Source organism: Astyanax mexicanus, chromosome 7, assembly GCF_023375975.1.
Source record: "Astyanax mexicanus isolate ESR-SI-001 chromosome 7, AstMex3_surface, whole genome shotgun sequence".
NCBI lineage: Eukaryota > Metazoa > Chordata > Actinopteri > Characiformes > Acestrorhamphidae > Astyanax > Astyanax mexicanus.
The window spans coordinates 3815776-3835513 of NC_064414.1; the positions used below are offsets into that span (position 1 = coordinate 3815776).

Genomic DNA, 19738 nt, shown 5'->3' on the forward strand with positions numbered 1-19738 from the left:
GTTCCTCACTTCCTTAGCAACCAGTGTTTAGTGTTTAGCGTTTAGTGTTATGGCGGAGCTCTGTCAGATCTACAGGTGAGAACTTTAACCAGCTGCTCAAATATTTTTTGAGTGTGTTCTAGTTGTAGCACTACATTTATGTCTTTTGAGCCCTGTAGTGTTTCTACAGTTTCACAGTTTTAGTAAACTACACACATCCAGCTCTGCTCACAATGACTGGCAACCCTAGTTAAGATGTGTTAAAGGCCTTAAAATGCATTTAATTTGTATTGTGCAATTGTGAGCATAATCCTGCACTGAAAATTGGAAATATAATAGAAAAATATTTCTCCTCCACCAGTCTTACCCACTGCTTTTGGATAACTTTCTACATTTCTCTCTTCTGGTGGGTGCAAAAATTCAAGCAGTTCATTTTGGTGGTTTGATGGCTTTTGATCATCCATCTTCCTCTTGATTATATTCCAGAGGTTTTCAATTTGCTAAAATCAAAGAAACTCATCATTTTCAAATGGGCTCTTATTTTTTTTTTTTTTTTAGAGCTGTATAACTAAGAACACTGAATCTGAACAACACTGAGAAATAGATGTTAGAAAGCACTGAAACATCACATATGTTGATTCTGTGGTATTAAAAGCATGATGTTTATCAGTACAAATGTTTTAATGAATGTTCTGAGCTGCACCGTGTTTAGATCAGTGATTAGTGTGTAAGATCTGAACACTGAGACGCTTTTCTCCACAGTCGTTCCTCTCAATAACCCAACAGCCTCCTGAAATGCAGAGGAGCTCCGGCATCCGGCGGGAGCTGAAGGAGCTGCTGCTGAGTGTGGAGAGAGGAAACAAAGCTGACCTTCACCTCTACACCTCCGGGCATCTGGGGCCCCACAGCTTTAGTCCCCGACCGCTCCACAGCCGAGAACACAAACCCATCTGGGAAAAGTCCAGAAACCCGCAGAAAGAAACCTCTCGCCTCCAGAAGAGCAGAGAAACTGAAGCAGACGTGGAGAAGATGATGCAGGCCTGGAGTAACTTCACCATGGCCACCACGCCTCAGGACCCTGCAGAAGATCTCAGCAGCTCAGATGAGACCACAGGTGTGGGGACGTATAAGAAGAAGAAGAAGAAGAAGAAGAAGAAGGAGGAGGAGGATGTCAGAGAGACAGCAGATCTAGACCTGATCAGCCATAAACGTCTGAACATCAGAGAGACGGTGGAGAGACATGAGCGTAAAATCCAGCAGGTCAGAAACTACAGACTGGGATGTTCAGAAATTACAAATAATAAGAAAAGGTGTTTATTTTGTACATATACTCTGACTTGTTTTATTGCAGATATTAAATTACATTACATTACATTTGGCAGACGCTTTTGTCCAAAGCGACTTATATAGTAAAGTACAAATAGTAATAGAAGTTAAAGGTAAAAACATCTTTATATAGGGCATAAAGGAGGTTAAAGGGAAATAATGGGATAGAGGAGTAAAGGAGGGGAAGAAGGAAATGAGGTTAGAAGTAGTTAATTTGTTAGAGGTGTTAGGAGAGTAAGATATAAATCCATGATACTTTATTTCATTTAATATAATATAAATCCTTATCTGCATTTCAGGCCTGCAACATCTTCTAAAAAAAAGTGTTAAATTAATAAATATATAAATAATGTCTATTTAATTTCAACACGAAAAGCTAATCATGATTTGGTAAAAAAAAAAAAAAAATAAGACAGCAAGTCTTTGTGATGCATCAAGAGCCATGGTATCCAGGGTAATGTCAGCTCAGCATACCACCAAGAAGGACCAACCACATCCAACAGGATTAACTGTGGACGCTGTAAGAGGAAGTTGTCTGAAAGGGATGTTCGGGTGCTATCCAAAAAACATAAAACCACGGCTGATCAAATCACGGCAGAATTCAATGTGCACCTCAACTCTCCTGTTTCCACCAGAACTGTCCGTCACCACAATCAATTATTGGCTCTAAAACCAGGTGTTTCAGTTTCATTGTCCAACCCCTGTACATGCTGGTCAGAGTCCGTAGAAGTGAAGGCCATGTTCTCTAGACCAACTATAGATTAACTGTAGAATAAGAGACAGGTCCAGGTACAGGTCCTGGGCTGGCTGCCTGAGAATGTGCCTAAAGACTTTTTCTGGAATGTGTTAAAGGCCTCAAATGTAGGAATGGAAGCATTTTGCAGGAAAAATTCTTCTTATTTGAGGCTATAAAACCAAAAACTCCAACTCAAGAAACTGATAATAAAACATCTGTTTGGAAGATTCCACAGGTGAACACAGGAAATCTCAGTAAGGTGTTAATGTGAAGATGCCTCTGAGGAAGGTGTGTGTGTGTGTATGTATCAGGGGCTGAGGAACGTTCCGGCCTGCAGGGGGCGGTGCAGAGAGCGTCTCAGCGTCTTCAGTGACGTGTTCAGTGACGTGTGTGACAGCTCACCTGCGCTCGGCAGCATCCTCAGAGAAATCAAGGTGAGACTCTGTTACCATACAAACCACCTGAGTACAGCTCCCCTCATCCAGTCATTAAAATACAAATAATATCACTGTATCTAACACTGCCAGACTGAAGACATACAGGATTCAAAATGACTTTAATATAACTGAAATTTCCAGCATTTAATTACAACATACTTTCCCAATGTTAATATTGCAGTTTTCTAAATACAAAACTCTTTGGATTTTTATAAGTTTCAGGACGTGAAATCAGGACTATTAGTTTAGACTTTTAGGATGATGGATGGATGGATAATTTTTTATGTACTTACTTACTTAAGTACGTATGTACTTACCTACTTACTTAAATACTTACTTACTTATGTACTTACCTATTTACTTACTTACTTACTTACTTACATAAGAACTTACTTGCTTACATATGTACTTACTTATTTACTTAAGTACTTACTTAAGAACTTACTTACATATGTATTTACTTATTTACTTACTTACTTATCTGTTTATTTACTTACTTAATTACATACTTATTTACTTCCTTACATATTTACTTACTTACTTACTTATGTACTTATTTACATACTTACTAATGTATGTACTTACTTACTCATTTACTTACATACAGTTGTGGTCAAAAGTTTACATACACTTGTAAAAAAACATAATGTTATGGCTGTCTTGAGTTTTCAATAAGTTCTACAACTCTTATTTTTCTGTGATAGAGTGATCGGAACACATACATGTTTGTCACAAAAAACAGTCATAAAATTTGGTTCTTTCATAAATTTATTATGGGTCTGCTGAAAATGTCACCAAATCTGCTGGGTCAAAAATATACATACAGCAACAAAATTTGTCAATTTTGGTGATGTAGCGAGTTGTGTCAATCAAATTAGCTTCATGTCATGGCCTCTTCACTTCTTGTAAGTGATTCTGATTGACTACAGCTGTTGACTTCTCATGAGCCCATTTAAATAGGGCTCATTTGACCCAGTGATTAGACTCAGCTACAAAAGCTACAATGGGAAAGTCAAAGGAACTCAGTGTGGATCTGAAAAAGCGAATTATTGACTTGAACAAGTCAGGGAAGTCACTTGGAGCCATTTCAAAGCAGCTACAGGTCCCAAGAGCAACTGTGCAGACAATTATACGCAAGTATAAAGTGCATGGAACAGTTGTGTCACTGCCACGATCAGGAAGAAAACGCAAGCTATCACATGCTGCCGAGAGGAGATTGGTCAGGATGGTCAAGAGTCAACCAAGAATCACCAAGAAGCAGGTCTGCAAGGATTTGGAAGCTGATGGAACACAGGTGTCAGTCTCCACAGTCAAGCGTGTTTTACATCGCCATGGACTGAGAGGCTGCCGTGCAAGAAAGAAGCCCTTGCTCCAGAAAAGGCACCTTAAGACTCGGCTGAAGTTTGCTGCTGATCACATGGACAAAGATAAAACCTTCTGGAGGAAAGTTCTCTGGTCAGACGAAACAAAAATTGAGCTGTTTGGCCACAACACCCAGCAATATGTTTGGAGGAGAAAAGGTGAGGCCTTTAATCCCAGGAACACCATGCCTACTGTCAAGCATGGTGGTGGTAGTATTATGCTCTGGGGATGTTTTGCTGCCAGTGGAACTGGTTCTTTGCAGAAAGTAAATGGGATAATGAAGAAGGAGGATTACCTCCAAATTCTGCAGGAAAACTTAAAACCATCAGCCCGAAGGTTGGGTCTTGGGCGCAGTTGGGTGTTCCAACAAGACAATGACCCAAAATACACATCAAAAGTGGTAAAGGAATGGCTAAACCAGGCTAGAATTAAGGTTTTAGAATGGCCTTCCCAAAGTCCTGACTTAAACCCCATTGAGAACATGTGGACAGTGCTAAAGAAACGGGTTCATGCAAGAAAACCATCACATTTAGCTGAACTGCACCAATTCTGTCAAGAAGAGTGGTCAAACATTCGACCTGAAGCTTGCCAGGAGCTTGTGGATGGCTACCAAAAGCGCCTAGTTGCCGTGAAAATGGCCAAGGGACATGTAACCAAATACTAATGTTGCTGTATGTATATTTTTGACCCAGCAGATTTGGTGACATTTTCAGCAGACCCATAATAAATTTATGAAAGAACCAAATTTTATGACTGTTTTTTGTGACAAACATGTATGTGTTCCGATCACTCTATCACAGAAAAATAAGAGTTGTAGAACTTATTGAAAACTCAAGACAGCCATAACATTATGTTTTTTTACAAGTGTATGTAAACTTTTGACCACAACTGTATGTACTTACCTACATACTTATGTACTTACTTACTTAAGAACTTACGTATGTACTTACTTATTTATTTACTTACTTATCTCTTTATTTACTTACTTAATTACTTACTTATTTACTTACTTCCTTACTTATTTACTTACTTACTTACTTACTTATTACTTACTTACTTATGTATGTATTTACTTACTTACTTACATATTTACTTACTTACTTATTTACTCATATACTTTCTTATATTCAGACAGAGTACGATTTATACCTGAACTCCATCACGTCCTCACTGACCAGCCTTCAGGATCTGGTGAGAACATTAAACTATTTCAGAGTCCAATTTACTGCCCTCTTTAACAGAAACCTTTAGAAATAAGAATCAAACACTGCAGTATTAATTCTCTGTTATTTTATTGTGTGTGTGTGTGTGTGTGTGTGTGTGTGTGTGTGTGTGTGTGTGTGTGTGTGTGTGTAGTCTGTAGAGACAGCAGGATTACAGGCAGCAGTTGAGCTGGTGTGTTTATTAGAAGAGGAGGAGAGGAGAGCTCTGGAGGAGAATGAAAGGTATTCAGACTGTTAAACTTCATCAGTAATGTTCCAGTTTACTCTACTGACTCCTGAACTTCTGCTGAACTTCTGCTGAACTTCTGATCTCTCTTCCTTCTGTTCTCTAATTTACCTCTCAGAGCTAGAACTGAGTATAATGATGCCCAAGCTGAAGCCAAAGCCATGAGCATCCGACTGGAGAAAGGTACACAGCTCTACTGAGCCACTACTAGAGGAGTTTCCCCAAAAATGTACGCCACATACATGGAAACCTAGCGGTAATGCAGCGCTTACAAACCAAATACAAACCAAATGTGATGCCAGTATACACCACTAGGGGACGCTGGATCCTATAGACGCACAGTGCAGAAAACGCCTAGTCTCCAATAGGCGGCGCAGGCAAAGACTAATTTATTTTGATTTATTTTGACACTTTGTCAAGATTTTTTTTTACTGTTTAGGGATGGTTTATGAAATAAAATATCATTAAGAAATATAAAATATCACACACAGTCTTCCAGAGCAATATAATCCAGTGCAAACTAAAAAAATAATTTGGATTTGTTTGCTATCTAGATTTTACAGTAGAATACTGGAGTCTTCTTTTCTGTGCATTACAGACAGAAAACAGCATTCTTAATTTTTTTTCCATCACTTGAGATAATTTAGGTCTGAAAGGGTTAAGAGACTATCCATATTAGAAATCCATGATTTTTAAACAATAATTTTAGTTTTAAGGATTTTTTTTTATTATTCATGCTCCTGTGCATTACATTTGCTGTACACCAGGGGGCGTTATTAGCCTGTTCATGATATTTAAATAAAGAATTTACAGCCTTTAAAATAAAGATTCCTAAAATGCTGCATTTCAATGTTCATCTGTGTTTTATTTTTCCTTCAGGGAAGGAAATCCCTACATGTGTGATTTCTGAGTCTGAGTCTGGAGGTTTAGGGCTCCCAGATGTTGAGTTTGGAGTTTTTCCAGATGAGAAACCAAGCAACACTCAGGCCTCCTCCATGACTCAGGTAGAGGAGAAGAAACAGCAGGTGTGGAGGATGTGGAGGGAAGTTCAGAGTCTGCAGAAAGATCTCAGAGAAACCATGGTGTCCACTGTTACTGCCAGCTCCCTTACAGGATTCATCAGAGATACCAAGGTACTAAGAACACCACAGCCCAATCAACTGATCCAATCAGTTAGCCCTACCCCAATCAACTGATCCAATCTATTTACCCTAACCCAATCAGCTGATCCAATCAATTAACCCTATGCCAATAAACTGATCCAATCAATCAACTCTAACCCAATTAACTGATCCAGGCAATTAACCCTAACCCAATCAACTGATCCAGGCAATTAACCCTAACCCAATCAACTGATCCAGGCAATTAACCCTAACCCAATCAACTGATCCAATCAACCAACCCTACCCCAATCAGCTGATCCAATAAATTGACCCCACCCCAATCAACTGATCCAATAAATTAGCCCTACTCCAATCAACTGATCCAATCAATTAGCCCTACCCCAATCAATTGATCCAATCAATTAACCCTAACCCAATTAAATGATCAAATCAACTGATCCAATCAATTAACTCTATCCCAATTAACTGATCCAGTCAATTAACCCTACCCCAATCAACTGATCCAATGAATTAATTCTACCCCAAGCAGCTGATCCAATCAATTAACCCTACCCCAATCAACTGATCCAATTAGTCAACTCTAACCCAATCAACTGATCCAGTTAATTAACCCTACCCCAATCAGCTGATCCAATCAATTAAGTCTAACCCAATCAACTGCAATTGATCCAATCATTTAACCCTAACCCAATCAACTGATCCAATCAAATAACCCTAAGCAAATAACTGATGGTTATTTGTTTGTTTGTTTTGTTTTTTCTCCAGGCTGAAATTATGCATCTTATTGCCTGGAATGAGCGATTAAAAAGCACCAGCAAGGCAAGTTTAACCCATTTTTTTTTGTCTCAAAGACGTTTCGTAGACTTTTGTTAAAGTTCGGAGCACTAAGTGTATTCATTTGCTGGGTTTGACAGACTGAAAAACAATCTATTAAAATAATCCCTAATCTTTTTTGGATTAAAAAAAACAATAACAATAAACTAACTGGTCTGAATCTGAACAGTAAGACTGGAGTTTAACCTCTTCATATTTTCTATTACTCACTGCTTTATCTTTATAACAGCAGTCGTTGTGTACTATTGTCCATGTAGTTAATGAATAATAATCTTAGAATGTGGATAGAGAAGGGATTGAGTGGATTTCTTCCAATAGCATAACATTATTTTGTGCCATTACTTTGAGTGAGCATGACTGAGTTTGCTGGTTAACTTAAGGCTTCAGTTCTGTACAGTAAGTTTAGTATAAAGTGTTTTTGGGAGTGTAATTCTCTATTTTATCAGCAATTGTTGGATGATGGTTATTTATTAGAGTTTATTATTAAGGATTAGTTTCTCAGGGGGTTCTGGGGTAATTTTCTCTTTTATGGGGGTTTTTATCCTCTGTAATTTTATTCCCGTCCAGAATGCCCATGTATGTATGTTTTCTCAGACGTCCTCTGCAGGCTGAATTATCTACTGTTTTTCTCTGAACTCCTGTAATCGTGGTCCTCCGCTAATTTTAGTCCCGTCCGGACGCACATCTCTGAGTTTCGTCTCCTTGCATTTAATAAAATAGCTATTTGTCCAACTGCCGCGCAGCGTAATAACACTTTGGGCGCAGATTTCCACGGAGGTCTATGTAAAAACACAACAGCGAGTGGAAATGGAGGAGCTACTGAACGCGATGTCATGTGACTGAGAAAGCCTAAAAAAAAAAACTAACTGGTACTCCTGTTTTTTCAATTGCAGTCTGGATGTAAGAGTTTTATCACTGAGTACAAGTGTGAAATATTTTTCACAGACGTCCCCATGATAAATACAGAGATTCCTCCTGATTCCTTCAAAGTTTTAACCCTTCTATTATCTTTGGGTCAATTTGACCACATTTAATGTTTAAAGACTCTGAAAAAAGGGTTGACATTAGTTTTGTGATTCATATTTACATTAATTCTCCTTGGATAAAGACAGTAAGTAAAACATATGAACATGTTTCAAATATATCATGTTATATATATATATATATATATATATATATATATATATATATATATATATATATATATATATATATATATGTCTGTTTTATAAGGCTATTTTATTGGCATAAAACATAAGAAATCTCAATATTTTACACATATTTGTGTGGTAATATTTGTCGAGTTCACTACATTCAGTTTTATTATCTTTCTCTAAACGTACCTTCAGTGTAGGCCCTGACTTAACAACACAATACTTAATATAATACTTATATAATAGTAATAAATCACTTATAATAATATAACACTAGAACCACTAATAATTTGTCAAATAAACAATTTATATTTATAATTATATAAATAATAATAATAATTATCTGGAGGTTTAAATTGCTGGGATCAGTATCACTTTTACATAAGACTACCTTCATAAAGGGTTTATAAATGGTTTACAATTAGTTTATTAATGGTTATTAATTAGGTTGTAAATGCCTTAAAAATCATTAATAATCAGTTATAACACATACGTAGAAAAGGCAACAATATAGATGGCTGTGGGTTCACTATTTGGCAAAAAACAGGTCTACGTACATTTCTATGTATGTGTTATAACTGATTATTAACGATTTTTAAGGCATTTACAACCCAATTAGTAACCATCAATAGCCTATATTTATAATTGTAAACCATTTATAAACGCTTTATAAAGGTAGTCTTATTTTAAAGTGGTACCCTGGGATCAAATTGGCCCAGAGAAAAAAGGGTGTTACTAAATTGGAGGATTGCAGGAGGGTTAATTAAAAGATCAGAAGCCGGAATGAAAGTAAAGTATAGATAACCAATATTTCTACTTAAAGTATTTGTACATCATTACTTCACACTTTTAGTTTTTAAAAATACATTTGTTGACAAACTGCAGATCCTCTTTGCTCCTTACAGAATCGCTCCCTAATTTTTTTTGTGGAAGTTGAACAGAAAAAAACATTAAGTATCTTAAGTTCATTCCATCTGCAATTTAATAAAATCCAAAGATATTGTTAGAGGCACTGCATTGTTTTAAATTAGCTTTTTCCGTACTGAAGATTAAATTAACTTTATCTTGACCTGTAATTGCCTATGAGTGGATTGTATTAACAAACTATTATATATTTTTTAAAGGATCTTGAACAAAACATCTCAGAATCTCTGAGCAGAGCGAACGTCAGTGAGGAGATGGAAGAGTACGTATCATGTAATTCATAATTCATTCAATTTATTCAGCATCAAGACCCTGCAGTGTGCATACCCCCACTGCTCTTTTGTTTTACAGGAAGGTTTGGGAGATGCTGTGGAACACAGTGGATGGAGATTAAAAACATCTGATCAATAAAATTTCTTATCTTATTTTGTCTTGAAATTCTCTTTAAATATGTATGAATGATAAACTATACAATAAGCTGCAGAGTGGTGATTTCATAAACAAGCAACACACATCTTACACGTGTTACACATGTTATGCACATGTTATACACATGTTATACACATGTTATACACATGTTACACACTTGTTACACACTTGTTACATGCTTGTTACACACATTACATGCTTGCATACCATGCATGCATGACACACACTTTACACACACTTCCCATGCATGTTATGTACATTACATGCATTTAACCCATGTTACACATGTTACATGAATGTTACACACATGTTAATCCTGTTATACACACATTACATGCTTGTTACACACATGGTACACACGTTTCACAAATTACGTGCTTGTTATACATTTTACACACATGGTGCACAAATTTTACATGCTTGTTACACGTTACACACATGACACACACATGTTTCACATGTTACACGCTTGTTGCACACATGTTATGTGCTCGTCACGTGTTCACCACAGTGTAAAAGGACAGGAACTGGTTGCAGCATCTGTAAGAAACTATTATTTAAATTCTTCAAGTTGAAGAAAATACAGTATTATATACACACCTAGAAAGGTAGTTCAGTGTTGAATCTCCTTGGTGAGCATTTAATTGTCCTTTTTAAATTTTTGGACTAAAACAAAATACAGGGGAATTTATAGTCCTTTTAAATAATAATTAATGAATGCATATATATGCACATAATAATTAGCAATAATGAAGATTTTGCACTTAGGTAATCAAATAATGGCTTCATTAACTCAATAACAGGTTTAAATTAGATTTCTACTTTTGTAACCAGCCAATAATCACACAGATGCACGTGAAATCATTTTAAACGTTTTCTCTTCACACACAAAGATTTCTTCTTTACGGTTTCTAACAGTACGCAGTGCTGCCCTTACTACAGCTTTATTAATGCTGATGTAAAGATGGAGACCAGCTTCTCTCTGCTAAAGAATCTGTCCGATACAGGTACGTTTGCATAAATGCGCCAACTGAGAAAACTAAAGAAAACCAAGGTAAGTGAAAACAATAGTGATGTCTAACTCGGATTCAAACTGAATCAATTCATTTGAATCACAGGGGTTTGATAGCTGCTTCAAGTCAAGTCAAGTAGTTTTATTGTCAATACTGCATGTGTACAGGACATACAGAGAATTGAAATTACGTTACTCTCCTTCCCAATTTTACAGCAAGTACAGATAATAGATATAATAAAAGAAAGAATGGGAGACACTATGGGTACAATACAGCAGGGACACAAATAGACATACATGAGACAAAAACAAGGTGCAGTAGTGTGGGGGAGAAATAGATATATAAATATAAGTTAAAAAAAGAAATAGATATATAATATAAAAGAGTGGGAGACACTATATGTACAATACAACAAGACAATAAACATACGGAAGACAATAGTGCAATATTGATGGTGATTGAGATGGGATGACAGTATAAATAGTATATAACAGTAGTGCAAATATGGTATATAGCTTAAGGCTGAAAACATATTAAAACCCTAACAGGCAAAGCTTCGTTCTTCTCTCCTCTACTGTACAAACACAGGATCCTCTCATCATTTCTACTGTGATTAGAATCACATAGATACTATTGTCATAATAGGATTTTTTTTTATTTATAGACCAATCACAGATGAAATAAAATAACCCTGATTAAAACTCAACATCTGCATGGGACGGGATTGGATATTAGAGAAGCTGAAATGATCAGTGGAGATCTGAGTGACTTTGACAGACGCTAGATCAATACAGCCGGATGACTGATCAACTGTGGTAGATCTTCTCATAAGATCAGCTTTATCTCTTGATTCACTCAATGATGGGGAGCTTCATCAAACCCGGTCACAGTGCAGAACATCTACTGCTCTAGATATAGTGATCATGTGGGTTTATATTAATTCCTAACATTTTTTTATAATTATAACGAGTAACAATGCAGCTCATAAACAATGTATCAGAGTAAAAGTATTAAACTCATCCAAAATACTATATGTAGTGAAGTAAAAATAATACTCCAGTAGATACAGATACAGCATTTTAGTACTTAAATACATACAGTAGTGACATGAAAATAGTACTCAAGTAGATACCGATACAGTTTTATTTTATTTAATATTATTACTCTAGTAACTTTGTTTTTAAAAATGTTTTTTAATTTCTTTTTTGCTGGTCCGCACCATCTGAATCAACCTTTTTTGCTTAATTCTCCGACTGCAATGCACACAACATTATGGGTGACATACCAGAGTTCAAAAGAGGACAAATTATGGGTGCATGTCTTGCTGGCGCATCTGTGACCAAGACAGCAAGTCTTTGTGATGCATCAAGAGCCACATTATCCAGGGTAATGTCAGCATACCACCAAGAAGGACCAACCACATCCAACAGGATTAACTGTGGACGCTGTAAGAGGAAGCTGTCTGAAAGGGATGTTCGGGTGCTAACCCGGATTGTATCCAAAAAAAACATAAAACCACGGCTGATCAAATCACGCAGAATTCAATGTGCACCTCAACTCTCCTGTTTCCACCAGAACTGTCCGTCACCACAATCAATTATTGTGGTCTAAAACCAGGTGTTTCAGTTTCATTGTCCGAACCCCTGTAGTCTACAGTGTATAAATATGTGTATATGACACGTGCTCCTGTGAAATGTGTAAAAAGTTAAAGAAGCACTGCTTTATTCTGAGTGTAATAGAGCTGCTTGGATTAAAGAGTTAGGTCTAATAGTGTGGACTAACAGAGAGAGGAGAGGAACTGCAGATAAGGAAAGCAGAGAGAGGATTACAGGGCGTTACGCAGCGCTCGGTCTCGCCCTCGCTGAAAGAGATATGGCAGGCTGCACTTTGACTTTAGCTCCAGTCTGTGCCCCGCTGTCGGCTTGATCTAATCAGGGGTCAAAGTCTCGTCCACGAGGCGCTATCAGCAGAGGGCTAGTTTGAGCTGCTCTCTGAATCGTCCTCACTCCGCTCACGCTCGCTCTTCCCTCAGGACCTCTGGAGATCCTACCTACACCATGTTTTCCCGCTGTGCTTTAGTGCTCCTGCTCTGCTTCTCTACTGGGCTGGCGGCCACCCTCATCCCCGCCGCCTCCGCCGAGGAGACGCCCACCGGCGAGCCTGTGGCTTTCGACCCTTTACTACAGCCAGTGGACCCATCTATTGACCCAGCTGTTGACCCTGCTTTTGGGGACGACAAGGCGCAGGCTGAACATCTTGTGCAAGATGAGCAGAACCGGGCCCAGCCAGCTCAGGCTACTGAGGAGGACGAGTCGGACTGGGGCTTCGGATCCATCCGGGACAGCTTCCAGGCCGTGAACGGATACTTCGACTCCGTGGTGGAGCTGATGGGAGGCCGCAACGGCGTGTGCCAGTACCGCTGCAGATACGGTAAAGACTCAGCTGTGGTTCTGACCCTGTTAGCTGTCCATGCTGCACTATTTTATTTCAGGATCCTGTAATGTTAATGTTTATAAAGTATTTAATACCATGACATGTTGTTCTGGCCCTGTTAGTCTTCCATACCGCACTGTTCAAACCTTATTACACTTCTTTAATACCATAAGAGTCTAGTCAAGAGGCTTTTATTGTCATTACATCTAAATACGAGTGCAATGAACGAGTACAGGCACACAGTGCAAAATGTATAGCTTCATGGTTCTAAAGCACTACAATAAATATAATAATATAATACAGCAGACATGAGACAGTTAAACAAACAGGACAGTGCAGTACCGACACAGTACAGTCTAAATGTGCATAGAGGAGATATATAACATTTACATATAACTCTGGAAAACAATTAAGAGACCACTTCAGTTTCTGAATCAGTTTCTCTGATTTTGCTATTTATAGGTTTATGGAAATGAACATTGTTGTTTTATATTTTATAAACTACAGACCACCCAAATTCCCAAATTCTCCCAAATTCCGGATAATAATATTTTCATTTAGAGCGTTTATTTGCAGAAAATGACAAATGGCTTAAATAACAAAAAAGATGCAGAACTTTCAGACCTTAAATAATGCAAAGAAAACAAGTTCATATTTATAAAGTTTTATAGAGTTCAGAAATCAGTATTAAGTGGAATAACCCTGGTTGTTTTTTAATCACAGTTTTCATGCATCTTGGCATCATGTTCTCCTCCACCAGTCTTACACACTGCTTTTGGATAACTTTATGCCTTTACACCTGGTGCAAAATTTCAAGCAGTTTAGCTTTTTTGATGGTTTGTGATCATCCATCTTCCTCTTGATTATATTCCAGAGGTTTTTTTTTTTTATTATTCCATTTTTTGAGGTTTCAATTATTTCCAGTTCAGCTTCAATGAACTATACTAAATTTATAAGGAAATAACTGATGTGATCTATAATAATCATGTCCATGATGTAATTATTGAGTCTGATAGGAATGATTTTCTGTTGCTTCATTGACATGAGCTTAAGCTGATGTTGACAGAGTAGTGACGTTTCTCTAGTGGGTTTATTTATTCTGTTTTCTGTTGATCACCCCACTCTCAGCTCAGCACTCCTGAAGTCCTGCTGACAGGTCCTGAACTAGAGCTCTGCTTCAGGACTTTCAGACAGATTTTCAGGCAGAATTCTGACAGGAAAGTGGAGCTCATTTCAGCTCCTGCTGAAGAGTTACATGCCTGAAAGCCCTGCAACAGTACTTATTATTATTATTATTATTATTATTATTATTATTATTATTATTATTATTATTCAGTATATCTTATAAATACAGAGATTAGCACTGCTAAACAGAAGAGACCTGCTTCATCTCTATATGGACAAAGTTCACGTATTGCTGATAGACTGCGACTATCAGTGAGTTGGAACAGAAAAAAAGACACTTCAGTGTTTTTTTTATCTAATCTGTGATTGAATCATGTAATACAGTACAGAGGATTAATAGTTGCTGACGTCTGCAGATAACAGAGACATGCGTACGCTCAGGAGATTTCTTCTTATAGACCTTTCACAATAATCAGGCTACATTTACATTAACCTAATCATATGGATCTATGGACATGACCTCATTAATTTTTGCTGACTTTAGTATTACACACTGTCTTTACTTAGTGAGGAAATCTCATTAATGTGAATGTACCGGAATATTGACTTAAAAAAAAAACAAAAAAAAAACCTTTTTATTTTATTATTATTTTTTTTATTTACTGTGTTATAACATCATGTTCTCCTCCACCAGTCTTACACACTGCTTTTGAATAACTTTATGCTGCTTTACTCCTGGTGCAAAAATTCAAGTAGTTCAGTTTGGTTTGATGGTTTGTGATCATCCATCTTCCTCTTGATTATATTCCAGAGGTTTTCAATTTGGTAAAATAAAAAAACAACATCATTTTTAAGGTCTCTCTTATTTTTTCCAAAGCTGTATATTCATAAATTGTATAACCATAATATTGTTTATTGCAATAATTTGTGGGAGTTGTTTTGTTGTGGTACTTTTTTTTTTACTCTGTTATGTAAAAGTTTCCCTTTATTGTTTTTTTTTTTTTTTTTTTTTTCAGGAAAAGCTCCTCAGACCCGCCCTGGTTACCAGATTCCTGAACCCAATGGCTGCACATCTGCTCTTCTTGGTTTCCAGGTACCGGAAAGTGTATGTGTCTCCTAAACCCACACTAACAGACTAACAACCCCTCACAGACTGATTGATAAAGCATGGAGGTGTTTATAGATATAGTTTCCTAACAGGCTGGATGATATGTGCATGCTGCATGCAGAACATCAGTTAATCACATAAAGACCTGATGATTTAAAGCTGATTTTTATCATTTTTAGGCTGTGGGTTTTAATCCTTGGTGCTTTTGTGTTCAGTTTGCTTATTATTAAAGTTCACAAGTTGGTTGTATTTGATTAAATCTGTAAGAAAGTATAAAAAAGTATTGGACAATCTGTATTACTATCCTTTTAAAGACCATTTTATGGTTTATGAATATTATTGATCATTAAAAGGTTTTAATAATACTTTTTTCATGGACAAATATGCAATAAAGTGACTGTTACATAACTGAGTCAACTGGTGTTCCTTGTGGGCTTTATGATCATAAAGGCTCAGCAAGAACTACAGCTCTGGAAAAAAAATAATAATAAGAGGGCACTTAAAAATGCTTGAATTTTTGTACCAGGAGTAAAGCAGCATAAAGTTATCCAAAAGCAGTGTGTAAGACTGGTGGAGGAGAACATGATGCCACTCTTAAAACTTTATGAATATGAACTTATAAATAAATAAATGCTCTAAATGACAATATATTTATTTGGAATTTGGGAGAAATGTTGTCTGTATAGAATAAAACAACAATGTTTATTTTAATTAAACATATACGTATAAATAGCAGAATCAGAGAAACTGATTCAATGAAACTGAAATGGTCTCTTATTTTTTTTTTCCAGAGCTGCACACCTGTTACAATGTCTATTTTTGTGGCTTATATATTATCAAACAATAATATTGTTCATTACAATAATTTAAAAATGTTTAATTATTTGAAATAAAATAAAACTGCTGTTTTGATCAAAGTTACATCCTGGCTTAATATAAATAAATATGTATATACAGTAAATCGGCTCTCTATGCTAAGTAAAAAAAAAAAAAAAACTATGAACATTATTGACGTCAGAAAAAATGTTATGTCCATAATATTGTACAATAAGTCAATAATGTAATTATTAAATGTAATCATTATTACAGGCCTTTAATTGCTATGTGAGATTTTAATAATAATAATGATAATGGTGCAGCAGCATGCTGAAGGAAGAAGCTAATTCTTCCATTAGTGTCTACAGAACAGCACGAGCTCATCCCACACGCTGTTCCTCCACAGATAGACATGGGCATCCCGGCCATGACCAAGTGCTGCAACCAGCTGGACGTTTGCTACGACACCTGCGGCTCCAACAAGTACCGCTGCGACACCAAGTTCCGCTGGTGCCTCCACGGCATCTGCAAGGACCTCAAGAACAGCCTGGGCTTCGTCTCGAAGGTTGAAGGTGAGAAAGACTCTCATACACCTGACTAACAAATTACCACTAATACACACATTCAGGCAGCTCACCGAGGAAACAGATCAGAGCTCTACCAACCAATAGTCATGAGGAATAGACCTACTTTAAACCTACTATAGCCAATCAGTTACTGCAATTTCAATTTATATTTATCAGCATATAGCATTATATTTATCTCCACCATAGGACCACCCACCTCTAATTAGCTGTTTTTGATAAGTGATACATTTTTTTTTATATATATATAAATTTTTAAAGGAATTTCACGAGCAGTATATTATCCAGTGGAAAATACCATTTTTCCACAGTTTTTTATTTTATTCATTTTTCTCGTCTCTTCTTTCTCTACTGGCTTCATTATTGCTGAAGGTTTATATTTTGCCGGCTGCAGGAATGACTAACCTGGCTGTCTGGCTGCTGTCAGCAACTAGTGGGCGGCGCCCCCTTGTGGGGGATTATGTTGACAGTGTTGTTGTGCTTTCCTTAAGTTGACCCTTACAGAATTTAAAGGGGCGCTCACACACTTACACACTTTGTTACACACATGTTATTGTGGTATTCAATTCATAACCAGGCCTTTTTTGGGGGGCCCCAGGCCAGCTTGGGCCCTAGATAAGTGATTGGTTTGCTTGCCCTGTTGCAGCGGGGCAGTTAATGAGTGGACAGACTGTAGTTCCCCCCAATTTTTTTAAATTGTTTTATTTATTTATCTATTTATTTTTTTTTGTATTATTCTTATGTTTTTATTTTGATTCATTAGTTCATTATTATTCGTTTGATTTGATCATTTGTTATCATTCTTATCGTATTCTTAACTTTTACTATTATTTATTTATTTTTTCTCATTTTATATTTTGATACATTCTTTACTTTTTAGGTGTACATTTTTATGGTCTTTATAGAATTTCCTATTTTGTTTTCTTTTTTACATATGTATATTTTATTCATTTATATTAAACGTCGATTTAAAATTTGTATTTTATTTGCTTTTATTTATTATTTTTTACTATTTTGCTCATTATTTCTAATTGATTAATACTGTAAATGCTCGCCTAAAAATATTGTAGTATAAATATTGTAATATACTGTAAATGAGGATTACCCTTAGGTTGATTGATTGAATGATTATTTACAGTTGTGTGAGCAGTGTAGTAGAACTGCTGCATGTAAAAAAAAAGATATATATAAAACATATTCTGGTTTGTTTAATTAATAAATAATTCCACGTTTTTTTTCTATAGTTTGGGTGAGTTTAAATAAAAATAAACATTTTAATTTAAATCTAAAATACTCTGAAATATACTGAAAGACTCTTTTTATTACATCTAAGTGTTGTCTACTTTAATATTATTCTAAAAATACTAAAATACTTTTTTTATAATATCTAAGTGTTTTCTACATAATGATCTCACTCTGTGTGTCTCTCCTTTCTCAGCGTGTGAGACGTTTGCAGACACCATGTACAACACAGTGTGGACTCTGGGCTGCAGGCCCTTCATGAACAGCCAGAGGGCAGCATGTATCTGTGAGGGAGAGGAGAAGGATGAGCTGTGAGGAGAAATGATGTTCCTGCCTGAACTGAAGAGACACACCACTGCACCACACCTGCAGACTCACCTGGCAGAGACTCAGTGAACTCCAGAGAGAGAATCAGCTTCTAAACTGCTGCTAAAGACTCTCTAGAAATGAAGAACCAAGAGCTCGACCCGCAGAGCTCTACGTTTTATTCTGATTTGTGTAGTTAAAGCTTTTTTCCCTACAGAGTAACGTAAAATATATATGGAATTCTGTGTGTCTGTTTATAGTACTAGAGTACTGCCATGCTTCCACACGGCTCCTCTGTTATAAAACTGCTCTGTTTATCTCAGGTAAGAAGAAGCAGTCACTGTATACAGTTCTGTATTATTCCATCTATAAAAAATACCAGAATATTAAAAATTCTAAACTGGAAAAAAATTAAACACTTTCAAACAACCCCTTTCTACAATAGATCCTCAATACAGTAATAAAAACAACACAGTTTAGTGTCAGAAAGCACTCTGACTGTATTTAATATATTAATAATTTATTAAAATGTAACACTGTCTTCCAAATTACATGTTTTTTTTTGCTTTATTTATTAATGAACACATTAATTAACTGGGTAAGCACACACCTCTTTTACACCTCTTTTAAAATTTACACTGAATAGGTTTCACAAGAATTTACTTCTTTATTCTTTGACTACACACCAGGCAAAAGTTCACATCAAGAGACCCCGTTTCATTTCTCTTTTATACTCTTATCCCTTGTTTTTGAGGTGAAATACTTTCTCTATGAAAAGCAATGGAAAACCCTTCCTTCACCCGATACATATATAGCTATAGCAGTAGAGCGCTAAAGTTCAGCAACCTAACTGCTGCTGCTGCTGCTTAAGTATTTAATTTTAGGATATATAAATATATATATTTTTTACATGATCCAATTTAAAAAGTGGCAGTCTGTATTATTTTTTTTCTAAGCTGAAATCAGAAGCATTTCCGAGTGAAGAAGAATATTGATAAAATATTGCGTTTAATGGTACCAGTGTGCTGGAACCACCATCCCTGCTAAGCCTAATTCTAATATATTTATTCTAAAAACTGGGGTGTCGAGTTCTTATTCTGGCCACTTCACGCGTCTTTACGCACATACCTCACACGTACAGCCTCTAAAAGAGGATCCGGCTCAGTTTTACTGAGCGCAAGTGGCTGGTGGAACATTGGGGACTTCAGAAGGGGAAACTCATACATAACCTGGAATCCAATTCATCCACTATGAAAGGAGACCGCATCACACCCGCCCAGTTTAAAATGATTCTTCCGCATGCTCGATGCAATTACCCATTTTTACCAGAGAGGGCCCTAAATCTTAAAATTTATAG

At 36.4% G+C, this 19738-nt stretch overlaps 2 protein-coding genes across 3 annotated transcripts; both read left to right on the top strand.

Moving 5' to 3' along the window:
* The first annotated feature begins 426 nt into the window (after positions 1-426).
* On the top strand, positions 427-9750 carry LOC103039557 (uncharacterized protein C6orf118). Its single transcript, XM_022684634.2, has 9 exons — positions 427-1239; positions 2353-2475; positions 4972-5031; positions 5197-5285; positions 5408-5472; positions 6169-6422; positions 7179-7232; positions 9526-9587; positions 9677-9750. Exons 1-9 carry the CDS (start codon positions 775-777, stop codon positions 9717-9719), a joined length of 1215 nt encoding a protein of 404 aa, XP_022540355.2. The 5' UTR covers positions 427-774; the 3' UTR covers positions 9720-9750.
* Positions 9751-12717: 2967 nt separating this feature from the next.
* On the top strand, positions 12718-18929 carry pla2g12b (phospholipase A2, group XIIB). 2 transcript variants are annotated; one of them, XM_022685198.2, is made up of 4 exons: positions 12718-13197; positions 15342-15430; positions 16656-16821; positions 18272-18929. In XM_022685198.2, the coding sequence occupies exons 1-4, from the start codon at positions 12825-12827 to the stop codon at positions 18388-18390; spliced, it is 747 nt and encodes a 248-aa protein (XP_022540919.1). In that variant the 5' UTR covers positions 12718-12824; the 3' UTR covers positions 18391-18929. The 2 variants fall into 2 exon arrangements, with proteins under 2 accessions (XP_022540919.1, XP_022540920.1); XM_022685199.2 differs by having other exon boundaries at positions 12719-13197; positions 15342-15418.
* Positions 18930-19738: the final 809 nt, after the last annotated feature.

Coding starts and splice junctions, on each gene's coding strand:
- LOC103039557 (XM_022684634.2), top strand. CDS start 775: ATGCAGAGGAGCTCCGGCATCCGGCGGGAGCTGAAGGAGCTGCTGCTG. Junction 1,240..2,352: donor ATGAGCGTAAAATCCAGCAG/GTCAGAAACTAC, acceptor TGTATGTATCAG/GGGCTGAGGAACGTTCCGGC. Junction 9,588..9,676: donor GTCAGTGAGGAGATGGAAGA/GTACGTATCATG, acceptor TTTGTTTTACAG/GAAGGTTTGGGAGATGCTGT.
- pla2g12b (XM_022685198.2), top strand. CDS start 12,825: ATGTTTTCCCGCTGTGCTTTAGTGCTCCTGCTCTGCTTCTCTACTGGG. Junction 13,198..15,341: donor CCAGTACCGCTGCAGATACG/GTAAAGACTCAG, acceptor TTTTTTTTTCAG/GAAAAGCTCCTCAGACCCGC. Junction 16,822..18,271: donor CTTCGTCTCGAAGGTTGAAG/GTGAGAAAGACT, acceptor CTCCTTTCTCAG/CGTGTGAGACGTTTGCAGAC.